Below are 16569 nucleotides of genomic sequence, written 5' to 3'. Positions count from 1 at the left end.
TTTCAGAGAGTCCTGTGAAACACGGCATTGAAAAACACCAGGACTTGTGCTCTACTAAAAATATGATTTTACATAAAACTGGAAATACATTTGCAATTTTTATTGTCATTCTCTGACTCTTCTGATGCAAGTCACTCAAGGACTTGGTCATAGTGACCCCAATCTACCCCTCTCTCCCAGGCAGGAACAACTGTGCATATAATTTTTGAGGGAACTACTATCTTCTCCTAATTGACCATTTTTTGTCCTTCATTTTCTCAAGTCAGAGCAGAAAACATGGCAAAAGAAGGAAACTGTAATAGCTGGCTGTGGGCTCTGCAGTATCCTCCCAGTTACATTCTCATGATATTAATGTCTCACAACTATCACAAATATTGATCTGGGACATACCCATACCTTGATAGATGGTTTCTGTGAGAGATACCATGTCTTCTCTGTATCTTTTTACCTATGTCAGTGCAAGGCTTTTAAAATGAGAACTTCCCATCCAAATTGGAGTCTCCTGCTACAAAGGAAGGTAAGTAGACACCTTGCTAGTACACTTCCACAGCAGTTTACTGACCAGAGAAGAACAAGGAATGTCTGAGGTACCAGAACTGGTTTTGGCGAGTCATGTGTTCGCTGCACTTTCTTGCAGACACATTTCTCCCTCTTCATCTCCTTCCCCACACCAAGCCCTTTTTGTTCACAGCGTCTACACCCCATCTTCTCAGCCTCTTATTTTGGTCCTAGTCTCCACCCTTATCACCCGCTTGTTATCTATTCCCTGTTGTGTCTCCTCTGCTTGTCAGAGTCTCTTCTCTGTTAAACCTTCCTGGCTTACCTCCCTAAGTGTCTGACAGTGCAGGATGGATGCAGGTGCTCAGAGCCCCAGTCGCCTGCCCAGGCTCCAGGTGGGGGATGCTCTGTTCAGGCCCCACAAACTGAGCTGGAAGATGCTCCTTCACTCGGTGGATCTTGAGATTTGTCAATGTTAATTTCAAGTACAGATTTTTTTAGAGACTTGTAACATCACAAGGCTTAGATGGTATTTCACAGACATGGCAAAAATGATAAACTTGAGTATCATAATCAAAATCTTCATCCCAAAGCCTAGAGAAACTGAAGATCTTCAGGGGGAAAAGGATTTTTAAAGTTGTTGTTGTTCTCTCCCCCCCCCCGATTATCAACCCCCCATATGTACATCTAGCCTTCTTCTGAGGAAGGACTGAACCTTTGTGTCGATATGAAAAAATTGTAGCCTGAAACTGACACCTGCTATGGATATTTCCAGCCAAACAGTTTAGGTTTCATAAAATTATTTTTAAAGTGCCAACCTGTTCCTTCCTTGTAATGAAGCCATAGCCCCTGTGTCCATAAACATCTATTCATATCCTGCAGTTATTTATCCAGTATACTGATCCTGTCCTGGAAATGCATACCCTGATTCCTTTTCTAAACAACTATACTCTTACTAACTGAAAATGAAGGAAGAAAATATGGGAGATCAATCATTTGGACACACACCAGGATAAACACAAGCAGTATCGCTGCATTTCTGGCCTCTGGCATTACTTACTATATAATTCCACCTACGCTTCTCTTTTCTAGATCACCTGCTTAACAAATTAGTGGAGAATAACTAGCAAGAAATTGAAAGGAATGTAAAAGCATCGTATCTGGAAAAATATAAAAGAAGACTGTGTGAAGTGCTAAAAAAAAATAGAATAAAGAGTTTTCAGAGCAGCAATTTCAATGACCAAATCAGTCTTCCTTCTCTTGGTTTTCTATTAGTCTACTGAGGAGTCAGTCATGAAGTTCAGATGTAAGAACATGCTGGGTTAACACATTTGTCACCCTGTTATTTTGAATACTTTTTTCAAAAAGCACCTTCTAGTTAACGTGGATCTTTTTAGCAAACTCTAATTTCATTCTTTTCCAAAACATTCCCAGTATTTTTTGCAAGGTACTCTCCCCTACAGAAATGCCCTCCGGAGGACAAGCCCATCAGTGGACATCTCTTATAAAGGATTCCCCAAATCATCCTGTGGAAAGAGAATGCCATTTGAAATAAATTGCAAAATAAACTCCTTTTATCGATTCAACAGGCTTCCAGAGGACAAAGGGTGCATACCACCCTGTGGCAACTCTGGTTCACTTGAAACTTTTCTGCCGGGTGTCTCTGCTACACGGCTCATGCTCTCGCAAGGACGGCTCATATGCAGGATTCACCATTTTCTATGACAGTGGACCAAAAGAATGCAGCCAAGGCTGCTGTTGTCCTTGGAAACAAAAATATCTAAGAAGACGCAGTGCTTTCTTCTTTCTGTTCCCCCCTCCTTTCTAAGCCGCCACCTTCCTCTCTCTGATGCCAAAGCAGCATTGTAGTGTGGTCTAGCATAACATTTTTTCCTGTGTTTTGAGTTGTGTTGTTTTTTTGTTTTTTTTTGTAGTCCAGAAGACAGCCTAATGAAGGGAGACCCACATGAAAGAAAAACAAATAGACTAAAATAATGGGTCTGGCTCAGAAGGACAAGAAACATTTTTTACGCATCATAGCCAGTTTGCTAGCCTTTGTGCAATACTCTTAAGTTGTGATATACGATTTATTTATTTGTCTTCATATTAATTCGCATTTCATGTTACAAGAAAAATTTTAAAAAACTGACAGAACCCCGATTTATTTCGTAAAGGATTAAGACTTAATAAGCACTTACTTCGTGCAGAAATACAAACAGCACTGCTTCTGGAAGAGAAAGGCTGCAAACTCTTAGCCTTAAGACAGTCTCGCCTCGAACCAAGTTCTCCTATTAGCCTGCCCTGAGCTGTATGCAGAATCGCGCTAGCTGAAGACCATTTTTAAGAGGCTTTGAAGGTTTGGAAACGCTCTGCGTGTTTAATATCTCACTCGCGGCCTGTGCGAGAGCCTGCAGCCTGTAACTGCAGGGCAGACCCAGGGTAAGGCCGCCCTCTGACGGCAAGCTTTTCCTGCAGCTGGGCGCGGGCAGCTGTAGGAAAGGGGACGGCCTGCGCCCTGCTCCCCAAGGCCCAACCACCACGTCAGAGCTGGTCTCTTACGTTGGACCGGCACACGCAACCTCGACCTTTCAAACCGCAAGCCAGAAACGGTTGTTGCGCTCTGACTCCTCTGCCAAAATGACAAAAGCATCGTTTCCTCATCGTCCGCACATCGCGCTGGGGTTTTGCTGCACTTTGTCATTGCACTCGGCAGAATTCAGTGCTGGGACTGGATTCTCTGTCCCTCCTTTGGAACAGTAGGGTCTTGTGAATTCTGGCTTCGCTGAAGGGCTGTGATAAACGTCTTACTAGCCTTGCGTCTATCAAGGTCTGAAGCTTCCCTCTAGGGCACTGCAACTGAGTAGTGCAGAGCAGTACCTCACTTGCTCTCATATACCCCTTTTCCTTTCTGTTCCCACCTTACCCCGGTCATATCTCTCAGGGAGGGCTAATACAGAATTACTCTGTTAGTCCTACACAAGGGAAGGGAAAAGAGCACAGCACAGGGCTGCCGGACCGGTGTGAAAGAGATTGCGATTCGGAGCAGAACCTGTATCTTCAACCACATGTTACACAGTGACACGATTCTCAGGCATTCCTGACGAAACCTGTACAAATTCAAACCCCACCACTCCGAGTTAGGATTTAAGCCCTAGAACATTGAATACATCTCGGTATCACTTTGATGCAGTAGCAGATAGATATGTCACAGCTGTTTTGCTGCTTGCTGCATAGAAAGCATGTTATGCAGAGGACTGGACAGTAGCTGCATCTGCAACTTCAGGAATGGAATATAAATAAATGTAATTTTTCATAAAGACACCAAGTAGTCAATTCTTTTGGGACAAAATGTACTTCAAAATTAGCTTTAGGACACCATAATTAATGCCTGGGTGAGGTAGGAATTATTATAATCATCTTCTCATACTATCAATTAACATACAATATCTGTTTTGAAATTCTGCACCATGCTTGAGTTGCTTGCCATTTTGAAGGTTCACACTTACAAAGAAGCTAAGCTGACAGCATCTAGGCCATTAATGAAGGTTTATCCTTAAGAACCCCTCCTACAAAGCCAGACAATCCACACAAAGGGCAATTTATGTACTTCTATTTGTTGCTGCAAAGCAGAGTGGTGGCAACTACAGAGCGAGAATTCCAGAATGTTTCCATCTCTGCTGCAAGTGGATGAGTGTGGAAAAAGAAATAGAATTGATAATACTTATAAGTATGATAATTTGGATATTAATTTTACAGTAGGAATTATTTCCTTTGCATTGCATTACCATACTACTTTGCTGCTGGATGACATTCTGTGTATGCCTGTATGCAGTAGACGCTCTGGTAGTAATTGAAATAAGTGCAGTTAAAGAAGGTGGCTTACCTTGTGTTGTCCCGTCTAATCCCATGAGACATTTCATCGCCCTGATGATTTGCTCTGCTACGGGTGGACACATAGATGTAGCATACACAGCACTGTGAGAATGAGTTCGTAAAAAGTCCACAAGGTCCTTACACAAGCAAAATAAAGCACGAATGAGCTTTGAGCTGGCCAAACAGCAGATCTACCTCTTAACTACCACAGGAGTGAGAACATAAAAAAAAAAGAGGATGTTTCACCAGTTATTGGTTTGCTTTCTTGGCTGCTACTGTTAATGCATGGCCTGAAGAAACATCAGGCAGGTGCAAATACTTTACCATATAAGTAGAGCAATTACAGCTGAAACAAAGGTCTGGAATAGAACAATGTTTACTTCTCTGCTAAGACTTACTATAAAGGAGCCAAATTAATTTAAAGACCAATGAACAGCTGCACTTAAAATACTACTCAGTTCCTCTCTGGGGATGAAGCAAAGCCTACATGACATCAGTACAGCTTCTCTGCCACAAGATGTAACCTAGGAAAAGCAACCTTACTGGGATCTATCTTTGGCTATTAGCATATAAATTTCTTTCAGTTGAAACTTCCCATCAGTGTGGCAGGGACAGTCATGTTAGAGTCAATATAGTTGCTTTAACATTTCCTTGTGTAACTAAGAGTACAATCTGTGCTCCTACAAAAAGCATTGCTATATTGTAGGCATGTCTAAAGCACCAGTAACTCCTGAATCCAGGGACACTGTAGGGATTCAGTGCTTGATTAAGACCATCACTGTTATGACAGCTTATACCTCCCAGTGCAAAATATCAGAGTAACAGTTACCACACTAAAAGCTGAATGCATGTTAGAGAGAAAGGGATGAGACCTGCTTGAAAACTGCCTTTGATAAAAAATATTGCCAGAAAAAATCCAAAAGATAGTAACGCAAATTATTGCCAAAAAAGCTGTATGAGTCTATGCCATAAGTCCAATGCTAAGGGTAAAGGTTTACCTAACCTTATACAGGTTATGCATTGCTATATTGCAATTGTAATCCTATTGATCAAATAGCTGAGAAGGCTTCTGTGCTCTAGCTGACACAGAATAAACAGTGCCCCAGTGGTTTTTTGGCTGCAGTGAATGTAAGTGTGCTAAGTGTATTGGGTGAGCAGCTGCCACCAAGGCCTGGAAGCCTGAGGCCAAGCTTAGTGATACGCACAGGTGTGAAAAGGGCAACCCACTTTCATTTAAGAAAACTTCCAAGGATTAGATGATGAATTACTTTAGACTGCTTTTCACAGGCCTAGGCTTCCTATAATTTCTAGCTACATTAGCCACATTGTCTTTGCTAAGAGTTAAACCCTCAGATACAAATTCAGGAAGCAAAGGAAACAATGAAAAGTGGTTCTTTATGTATTATGATAGTCTGCTTTAAGATCTCCAGGTGCAAAACTAAAAAAGACAGTAAGAAATATACACTTTATACTTTCTTATAGCCCTTTTATTCTACTCAAGTGCTACCCTTATTAATTTTACCCTGACAACAACCATATGGGCTGTCTAAACAGGCTTCCTATGCATTCAGCAAACTACTTAAGAAATACATTCAGCAGGGTATGAAAAGGGTAAATAATCAGCAACCACTTGATATTTCTGACAAGCACCAAAACCAATGACATTTCACAGTGGTGCCGATTGTGCTTTCTCTTCTTCTACAGCCCCGGTTAAAACAAGCTCAGCTCTACTTTTTGTTGACATCTGTTGTTGCCAAGACGTTGTTTTGTTAATATACACACAGCAACTGAGGACATGGATTTTACTACTGCAAAAGGCCCTCAGTAACCTTCTTTCTCCATTCTCCTAAAAAATGCAACTATGACAATCCACAACTGTTCAGGAATTTTATTATCAGCGGATGAAACTGTGGCTTTAATCTCTCAATATTGCTCCACATACTGTTTACAAATGTGAAACAAAGTAACGAGCAGTCTGCATGCAAATTAATGTAGTGAAGTATATTTAGCCAACCACAATGTGTCTAAACATTTCCAAGACAAACAACAGTCATCAGGGTGGCACAGAAATACCCAACCCAAGCAAATTACATAATATGAACATTAGACAAAAATAAGAAAGTCTGACTGTTTGATGTGCATTTGGGACCCAGACAAAAATGGTACTAACTTTAGAATAATGCTCCTGTAAAGCAGTCTATGCGAAAAGATAATGAAATATATCATACATAATAAGAAGGTACTTCCCCCGCCTTGATGTTACAATGTTTGTGTTTTTCTTTTACCTTTTTGCCAGCTATGTATCCTCCAGCTGCGCCAAAGCTCTTTGTGAACGTTCCCATTAATACGTCAACATCATCAGGACTCATACCGAAGTACTCCACAACTCCTCGTCCTGTTGCTCCTACCGCACCGATGCTGTGAGCTTCATCCAAGTAGAGGTAGGCTTTGTATTTCTTCTTCAAGGAGACTATCTCTGGCAGGCGCACAATGGACCCTTCCATGCTGCAGATGGAGAGAATCATGGATGAACAACAAATCTTGTACTCTCTTTCTCTTTAAGATACTGCCAGAAAATATAGGCATTAATTGCCTTACTCTGTGAAAGATCTTCTGGAACCTCAATTTGTATTTACAGTTCAAAGAAAAATTGCAACCCTTTCCCATCTGCAGGGGAGTATAAAACAGTCAAACAGTTTTAGAATTCAAACAATCAAAACCAGTCAAAAAGTCTTTGAACATTTGCAAATATTCAGCATGCCAGAAAAGAAAAGGAAAGCTATAAAGGAAGGGGGAGATACTCAACCAAAGCAGCACATTACAATTCACTATAACACAAATATTGTAACGAATTGTAAGGAACTGCTGTAATTCAGTCTGGTCCTTGCTTACTTCATCGTCAGCTACTGTGGCAATATTTGGGGGTAACAGCTCTAGATAAAATGACTCTGGTGTGGAGGAGTTGGGTCTAACTTACACAGGATATGGGCCACATGAGACGCATAGATGGTGCCATAACTCTAAGCAGCCCCAGTCTGCAGAGTGGACAGAATTGGAGATTAGAAAAGGGAGCTCAAATCGACTCTTACCAATTCTTGCTCCCAATATCTACTATTTAGGAAATGTAATCTGCTACCTAGTACTCAAAAAGAAGAAAGTTTCCATTAATTTTCTTTTTACTTTCTTAGAGTCGTGCAGGAAAAGGAGATATTCTGAACTTGCACTAATGGTGTATTGAGATTTGCAGAAATAAGAAAAGATGATAAATCTTTTGTATTGTTGGTAATCACATCAGTAAGTCGGAACGCACAGAGGAGGTGTACAGCAAAATGAAAGCCCATGGAGGTAAATAAGAAATGCACTCTGATCCCATAAAGGTTAAGTACCAATAGTATGTCTTGAGAACCTTAGTGAGATGACTATGCTTGGATATGCTCTGATGCACTCAGTATTCATTTCATAATGAGTTAAACATGTTCTCTTCCACTAGCTTTGTGTGCCAGGAAAACCACTGCTCCATGGCTAAGGCCCACAGCTAAGGTGTATCTGACTGCAAATGCTACAAGAGTTTCAGCTAAGCAGAAAGGTCAAGTCTGCTCCCAAACAGCATGTACAAAAGAGCAGTGCAATCAACACAACTTCTTGGCTATTTTTAGATCCTGGACCAGTGGTTTTCACAGATTGTTTTATTGCCACTCCAGCTGCACTATGCAGCTGGAAGTTTGGTACCGCAAAAGGAGTAGGATGTGCTTTTAGCACTTGGGAAATTTCTGACAATTTTAGTCCCTCTTCATCCTTTGGTCTCCTGAGTAAGCTTGGAAACAGCTTGGTCTCCAAGTTTTGAAGGAGATCTGCCCATAGGCAAGTCTCCATTTGTTTGAAAGAACAGCACGGGGGAGCAGCCGTGGACAAGGGTTGCCTGTGCTGTTCGTACTGGGAGGTTCAGAGAGCCTGGTTGTGTGTGCCTGGAGGGATATTTTTGGCTGTCAGGTGACTGCTGGCAAATCTTGCCCTTCTGTCTTGCCCAGCCATAGAAGACTGCAGCAAAGATGGGTTGGCTTGTACTGCAAGCTCCTGAGGACTGGGCTTTCTCACTTTTCCCAAATGGCACTTGGCATCGGGGGGAAAAGCAACTTGAACCACCACAGTTATTTTCCTAATGAATACAAGGGCAGAGCCCACAGTTCTCACACAGCCCAGAGTCAATGCATTAGCCAGCTAAAAATTATACCGAGCCACTGGGTGTGCTTGGGCATGCAGCATCATACGTGCTGGGGATGGCAGCTTTTGGCTGCATCTAGTCTGCCTGTAGGTTGGCTATATGGTCAGAGAGTAAGAGTGGTGCCAAGGAGCACTTCTGCAGAGGGAAACGAATAGGCATCCCACCCTCCACCTTCCAGCAATACTTGGGCAGACCAGCTAGGCAGAGAAGGGCAATAAGAGTTTTTCCGCGTTTACACAGACATCATTAGGCTTAGTGGCTCATGGAGATTCAGATGGGAGAGACAGCATTTAGCTTCAAAAAGACAAGAGTAAAAATGGTAAATTAAAAATACAGAGCATGATTTGCTGCATATTTGTGGAATGGAAGCAAAGTTGTTGCTGAATCCCAGAATACAGAGCTGGTACATGGCTGTTGCAAGATTTAACCATTAAGAGGATTTAACAAAAACTTTTCTTACTTGCATGAGTAGATTTCTCTTTGAACCGTAAGCTGTTTAGCAAAACAAGTATTCATTTTCAGTGTTGATTTACTGCTCTTGAAAGACGCTGGCTGACATAAATGTTACAATAGCTGCCAGATCCTAACATGGCCTTGAAGTGTCCGTGGAGTAGATAAAATGCTGCTGGTTTTGTGTATGTTTTCTCTGCTGCCATTCAAACAGGCCTCAGCCCTCCTGATGGCAGAGACAAGAGCTGTTTTGCTGCCTACTCTGTTCTTGGTCTCTCTTTTGACCCTGGAAGATGGTTTGTGATATGAATACCGCTCTGTTTAGAATTGCTCCAAGATAAAGCTCACTTCACATAACGCCTTGGGTAGCCCAAATGGAAAGTTTACTGAATCCTTCTGTAAATATTGATGTCGACTGAGTTTAAACCAGGGAGCCAGAAGTGAACTGTAATCATTTTATCTCAGTCTGGTTGTGTCATTTTTACAAAGGTATTGATCTGTTGCCAGATCTGCTCAAGCACACAGGGCACATTGAAAAAGCTGGGTGCAGACAAACAAAAGCTGGCTCTGCCCAGGCCAGATATTCTCGTTATGTGGTATTACATCCCGTCTTTTAGCAAAAAATTATTAGTTTGGTGGCAGGGATCTCCCTTGTTCAGCAGGCAGGCACAAAAACTTGCTTCAGTACACACTCAGGTTGAGTCTACTTCCAGATGTGAGGAGATAATCCAAAATTTTGGGATCACTGAATTTTGAAGCTTGATTTGATCCCTACCAAACCACTGAGATTCTTCCTGATGCAGCTGGTGAATTGTGTAGCCAAGTGCTTTGAGAGACAGGAAGAGCAGGCTTGTGCTGGTCCCTTTGCTTGGTACACGGGCTGGCTCTTGACAGCATATTGACAGGTTTTGTCCAGTTTATTTTGAAACTTCTCAGGAAAAGAGTTTTCTACATCCTACTATGGTACCACAGTTTCTTTTTTTTTTTTTTTTTTTCTGTAGGGAAAATTAATTTACTGATATTCAACCTATTATGTTCTTCATAATTGCATCACTCAACATCTCTAAACATGCCCTCTAGTTCCACCATCCTTTCAACATTTGAAAACTTTACCTGTTCCCCTTTCAGGCTAGTTTGTAATTGGGAAAATCTCTCTTTTCCTGAGCTGTTACTCCCAAGACATATGCATTCTATTTTAATGTTTACTTTAGGTATTGTTTTCTTACATAAAGCTTGCACATTCATACAATAATCTGTTTTGTAGTTTAGAGCAATAGTTTTAAGGCAACCTTCAAACCCTGCCCTCAAATACAATCCCATACACTGAAACGATAGAAATGTTAACATTTAATGCTGGTCCCTGGCCAAAGACATTAAATGTTACCCCATTCTTTTCTGGGAGTCCAGTCACTTAATCCCAGGAAATAAAAAATAACCCTGATAAATTTCCTATGGTATTGGCATTGAATCCCAAGGAACTTCTAATGCACATGAAAAGGCACTGGACAATACCTAACTGATCAGAGAGCTGTTTTCTTAGCTGGAAGGGAAAATACCTAAATTCAATTAAAATCAGAGAAAAACCAAGTGAAAAACAATCTGTTTTGATCAGTTTCTGGTGCCCCATAACTCCTGCCCTGGGCCTTGGTGTACCTGACTCCTAGGTAAATATGTGTGCAAGAGAGCAGAAGCCTACCACAAACCATGTAAGAATACAGCAACTGATTAATCCTGAACTGGAAATGGTGGATGCCAAGGAAAACATTAGCTGGAATTTAAATAATAGAAATATGATGTAGCAAGTCAGTTTAACCTGTGCCCTGGACACTGCCAAAACTTATGCATGCTTTCTGTACTGAGGATTGATGGCTAGATGGTCTCTCTCAGTTTGAAACACAAATGGAATATATTTGCTCCTAGGCTAGTCCAAGTTAAGAACCAGCTTTAACTAGTAGTTACATTTACTTCTGATGATTTTTGTTTCTCTCTAAAATAATAGAGACATTAAGAAGCAAACAAACATATACTTATTGCTATTTTCTGACATGTAGCTTGAGTGCTTCCCAAGTTGAGAGGCCAATTCTGCCTTCAGTTGTAACGAAGCAAAATCTGTGGCTTATGGTTTCAAACACAAGTCTGATTTCCAGAAATGCTCGTGTTGGCTAACAATGACCCTTTTCAAATTTTGCCAGCTGGTAAGTCCAGGCTTATGCTCAGTGTAAACACTTAAACATACTCCTAATAGAAACAGAAGGCAATTTTTTTTCTGTACCATCGGCTTCACCGTACTAAGGCTATGGTGTGCCATATAACAATATTTTTTTTAAAGAAGGAAAGCTTAGTGTTTCTTTTGCATCTCTGGAAAAAGCATTTCTGTAAAAATTTGCCAAGCCAAACTTGCAAGACAAGATATTTTAAGAATGGCTCTGACCAAGTTATTCAAATTCTCTATTAGTTGTCCCTGAAGCCTAACCTAAGTCCTTTAAGGGGAAAAAAAAAAAAAAAAAAAAAAAAAGGTAAAATTAACTATTGTAAGAAGAATACATTAACAACACTCTACCTCCTCTTAAACGCTCTAGATGAATTTGGCATCTGTCAAATTTTCAAGAAAACTAATATACTAACATTAGCCAATATGGGGTTGGAAAATTTTAGTCTCTTTCAAAAATGATGGGCCAAGAAAGGAGAGAACCTGCACACAAAACAAGTGAAACTATTTCTGATATGTCTTTCTCCAGCTTTTCTTTTGCATATGAAATGTTATTAGGTACTTACTGGATTAGACTACATGGCCTGTGAGTCTGTTCCCAGCAGTGCTGCAAGGACAGATGAGCTGCGTGCGTCTCGGGTTGGCAGTGATGGCAGGGATACAACATGGTGGGGTGTGGTGGTATTCTCCCTCAAGTCAGAGCTGACTTGCTTTGCAACCAAACCACAGTCTTCAATTTCTGATCTGCTTAGACTATAAAAACAACTAACCAACCAACCTAGCTACTGCTAGGGCTAGTTTCCAATGAGACACTATTAGAGAGCTGAGCTTTGTTTTTCTTTTACTTTATGCCTTTCACAAGCATGGACACTCAGGACATGAGTGGTCTTAATATTATTTAGCCCTTATGGGACAGAAGGAACTTTATGGTTCCTTTTTAGTGAGGTTCTCTGAGGTTTAACATGTTTTTATTTTGCATTCCTACAGAAGGTTCTTCAAACATTTAAGAATGAAATCTCCTTTGAAAATGAACTGCAAAACTAGAGGAACACTATATCAAATATACATCTGGAAATATAGTTACAGTTATTATAGTTATAAATATCTGACAGTGGGTTTGTCCCACTGCTTGGACTGATCTGTGCTTCTGTGTCACCAGTCTACCTTCTTGCTCCCTAGTGGTCAATATCCAGCGTAAAGGATTTAAAAGTGAACAAAGCTCAGCAGCTGGAGCATTTTCTGCAGGCCATGTGACCGATGGGAATATTTGTCAGTAAAATGTTGGTGGTCTGCTTAATTTCTGCATGATCAAAGTCCTTAAATCTGAGCTTTCTTTTAGCAGTGCCAAGCTATGTTTATTTGCAGTTTTGATCTGTTTATTCTGGTTGAAAGGAGACGTTCAGCATGCTTTGGATTAGCTGATCTGCTGCCGACCTCTTTCAGCTCTGAGTGACAGGTGTTTAGGTAAGGACTGATTTGTTCTCTTTGCAGATGGAAGATGTTAGGTAAAAAGAAAGCACTGACAACTATGAAGGTCTGATGACATGAGATTGTAAAAGATTCCTTATGAAAAAAGCCAATCAGCTCAACTATGCTAGCATTTCTCAATAAAATGACATAAACGACAGCCCATCCAGACTGGCTGTATTTCAGCTACACATGATATGATCCCTACGTATAAAGTTTAATGTTGCTTTCATAAGCCATGTCATATCCTGTGAATGAGTGGTTCTGGTTCCCTTCTCTCTGGTGTAGGTGTTGCTGATCCCCAAACTATCCTTCTCGCACTCCCCCCTGCCTTGTCATCACCACAATAGCCTTGCCTAGATCTCTGCAAACCCTCTTACTGTCCAGATCCCTGCTTCTTCAGCCCTTCCCTCTTATTCATGATCTCTGCCGCTCCCTGCTCCAGCTCCTTGCCCACCAGTGGCTCCCCCTCCATGCCCTCCACCAGCCCCATGGCTGCCTCCCCAGCAACCTTCTCCTGACTTGAGCAGTTGACAGGATGAAGCCCAGGATGGTGAGCCTGGCTGGTGCCTCTGCTTTGCTGCTTAACTTTAGTGATGGTTTGTCTTTCTGGTTGGGTGTAAGGTGCACCACACTAGTGAACTGGAGCTATCTGACTGGGATGCTCTATAATTACATGGTATTATTGATGCTGATATTATCTGATGGATTCTCAAAAGAACTTCTCTCATTCAAATTCCTCCAGGGACTGGGACTACATGAAATATCATTGTATAATTCTTTGAAAGCCATTTTTTAAAATTGTTTTTCCTGTTAAAGTGTGAGTCCAATAGATAAAGCAGTAATTACTAGAAAGGTACTGATATCAGTTGGCCTATGTTTAGCTTGAGTTTTTAGATTCTGACAGCTGGCTAAGAACTGGGCATGCAGAACTTAATTAGTTCTGCGTACTTATCTTTTGATCTGCCCATGCATAACAAACGACTCCAGAAAACTCAGCTTACTCACTTAGCAAAACTCCTCACCTACTATAGCTCCATGAATTTTATCACATCTGTGACAACATACACCAGCTGATGATCTATCTTGCTCTCACAGTACATCTCCCACTCCACTGTGATTTCCTAAATCAACATTCAGAACAACGCACAGGATCTAACTGCAACAAGTTACACCAGGGCTCAGACTGACGTAATGGAAATCAACATATTCGTAAGATCACAGAATGTTATTGTAACCTCCACTCTCATTAAGATTTCTCTCAGATACCTAGAGTCAATGTTCGCTTCACTCAATATATCATTCTGTCATGAGAAATGATAAAGAGTACTCATGTTTCTAAAACACAAACATACCTGTAAATGCCCTCCACAAGGATGAGAATTTTTCTCCATGCTCTGTGGCTTCGAGGCTGCCCATATATTATTGCATCCCTCAGCAACTTCTCAAGGCTCTGCATATCTTTATTTAAAAATGAGAAAAAGGAGGAAGGAAAAACATTGACAAAGATTTTTCTAATGAACTTGTGATTTTCTACTGGGCATTATTTTTCTTATACAGAAAAAGACAACATTAAAAAATATGTGTCCTGAAGACAAACTTCCTTTATTAGTAGACAAAACCCAAGGATCAATTTAATTTGCCTGAATGCAATCTAGTGACAAGGAGAGTTACAAAAAGCTTCCAGTTATGTACCTTATCTGGGAACCTTCTAGATATTATTGGCATATGTTTTTATTTAAAGGCAAAAGGGAACCACTTTGCTTACGTACTGAGGCTAATTGCCAGCAGTTCCCTGTATGGGTTGCTGATAATCATAATGTCTTCAAGGCTTCCAAATAACAAGTTTTGGGTAGCTTTCCAACATCACCATGGGCTCATGAATAATATGCATTGCTTCAGCAAAGGTTTGGATCAGGCTGTGTGAAGCACATCAGGATGGCAGCAAGAGAAATCGTGTCCTTCTCAAGAAGGAGAGTGAGTGAAAGATTGCTGATGAGAGAGGGAGAGAGAAGTGGATACAAGCACATGGCATGGATACACTTAATTTGGTGCCAAAATGCTTGGCACTGGTGGGACTTTGATATAAGGAGGCCTGGAACAGTGTTAGAAACTTAGCTGCTTTCTCAAGAGCTGAGTGTGGGTAATCTAATAAAATTCTTGAAGGAAAGCCACTGAAGTTCTGAAAAATGTGGAAGAAACAAGAAAAAAACATCACAGGAAAAAAGGTCAGACCAAATGTAACTCTCAGTGCAGAGCTGAAATCTAACCAGCATTCTGGTGTCTCCACATGAATGAACAATCTCCAGAATGAATTATTCTGGTACTTTTCAGGAATGTGGATCGACATTTCAAAATGTTTTCAAAGAACCTCTTACAGAGACTTGTAAAACTTGAAGGAACACTGCAGGTCAGCTCAAATTGTGGGTTGGGAAAATCAATGGCATTTTTTCACAATATAACCCCACTGTTTCAGCAACACATCTTAATGCAGTTATTATAACCTTTTAAAATAGTACAAGGCTAATCTGTAAAATACAATTGTCCAAAGTGAAGAAAAAACACCTCAGATATATAATATTGACCTATAGTTTGGTTTCTGCCTGACTGGAACTGGGCCATTTGCACAGTAACTGTCCATTGTGAATAACCTATGACCTGAGAGATGGCCAGGTTATGAGCTGAACCTTTCTATCCTGATACCTCACCTCTTGCTAGTACCGTTTACTGATGTTGGAAAAAGACAAATTTCTCAGAAACACCTGTGCCACTCTGCACCTCACTGTGTAATCTCTTGACCTAGCAAGACCTTGCTATAACTTACAAAGCACAAAACATGCATGAGAAGTTGCCCCTCACTTCAAAGCTGCAATCATCTGCACAGCATAATGAGCTCTGGCACGGAAATGCCCTTATGAATAATGTGATGCAGACAGCACAATTTCCACTAGATGGCAATCAAGGAAATAAAAGTTCTTCGGTGCTTTAAAAGGAGAATTTATAACCCAGCTGAGCATTTGCAGCACGTGCATATTTCATAGAAGAGAGCTGCTCACCTTCCCTTTTGTTTTGAGTAGATAATATTCAGAAACCCTTTTGAGTTCTGAGCATTAAAGGACTCCCGAGGATGACAGAAAACTCACTCAGTCACATGAAGTAAAATTTGTGTGCCCCCTTTTCTCCACTGAATTATTTCTCTACTGATGTCATTGTTGTCTAAATCCTTTTGGGACCTTTGAAACCATCCTTTGAATCACACAGGGTCTTTCAATTCAGTATGCTGTCTACATGTCAGATTGGTTCTAGACTTCAGCAAAGTCATTTTGCCCAGCCCTCTGAGCTAAAAGCATGGCTTGAAGATTCAGTTGTTTTAACATACATCCACATGAGAAAAAAGAAAGGAAAAAGGAGACAATAGAGAGAAGTGAAACATATACGACCCCGTCTAATAGAGCTGTTTAAAAAATACATGGATGTGAATAGTTCCTCTATCCAAACTAGTGTGGAACATGAGTTTGCAGGTAGGGAAGAACCCCTCTGAGGGATGAGCTTGCCTAACTTTACACATGACATAGTCCTGCTGGACTACAGGCTAAGGACATGTCTGTTTGCAGGATCAGGGCTATCTCACTTTGGTTTTGATGTCTCATTCTGAAAAGCATGTCTGTGTGACCCTTTCTTAGGCCTGTAACAATCAACACATAATTTGTTTAGGTGCAAATGAATTTTGCTGACCTTTTTACTCTGTGCTTGTAGGGCCTCATTTGGAAAGGGAAAATTGGGAGGAAGAGAAAATCTGTTACCTTTAATCTTCCCGCCAGAAGGCTGCTTCTGTTATTCAAAGTGAAGA

General features: G+C 40.9%; 1 protein-coding gene across 1 annotated transcript in view; it reads right to left on the bottom strand.

Annotated features, from left to right (window-relative positions):
• Positions 1–16569, bottom strand: part of SPTLC3 (serine palmitoyltransferase long chain base subunit 3) — an 87802-nt gene that overhangs the window by 12222 nt on the left and 59011 nt on the right. Inside the window, exons 7-9 of the mRNA XM_049801541.1 lie at positions 14075–14180; positions 6657–6876; positions 4382–4508 (exon numbers count right to left, since the gene is read on the bottom strand). Of these exons, the coding sequence (XP_049657498.1) occupies positions 4382–4508; positions 6657–6876; positions 14075–14180 (453 nt within the window). The remainder of the gene's footprint in view (positions 1–4381; positions 4509–6656; positions 6877–14074; positions 14181–16569) is intronic.

This window comes from Accipiter gentilis, chromosome 5 (genome assembly GCF_929443795.1).
Source record: "Accipiter gentilis chromosome 5, bAccGen1.1, whole genome shotgun sequence".
Classification (NCBI taxonomy): domain Eukaryota; kingdom Metazoa; phylum Chordata; class Aves; order Accipitriformes; family Accipitridae; genus Astur; species Astur gentilis.
This window is presented reverse-complemented; position numbering and strand designations above follow the sequence as displayed.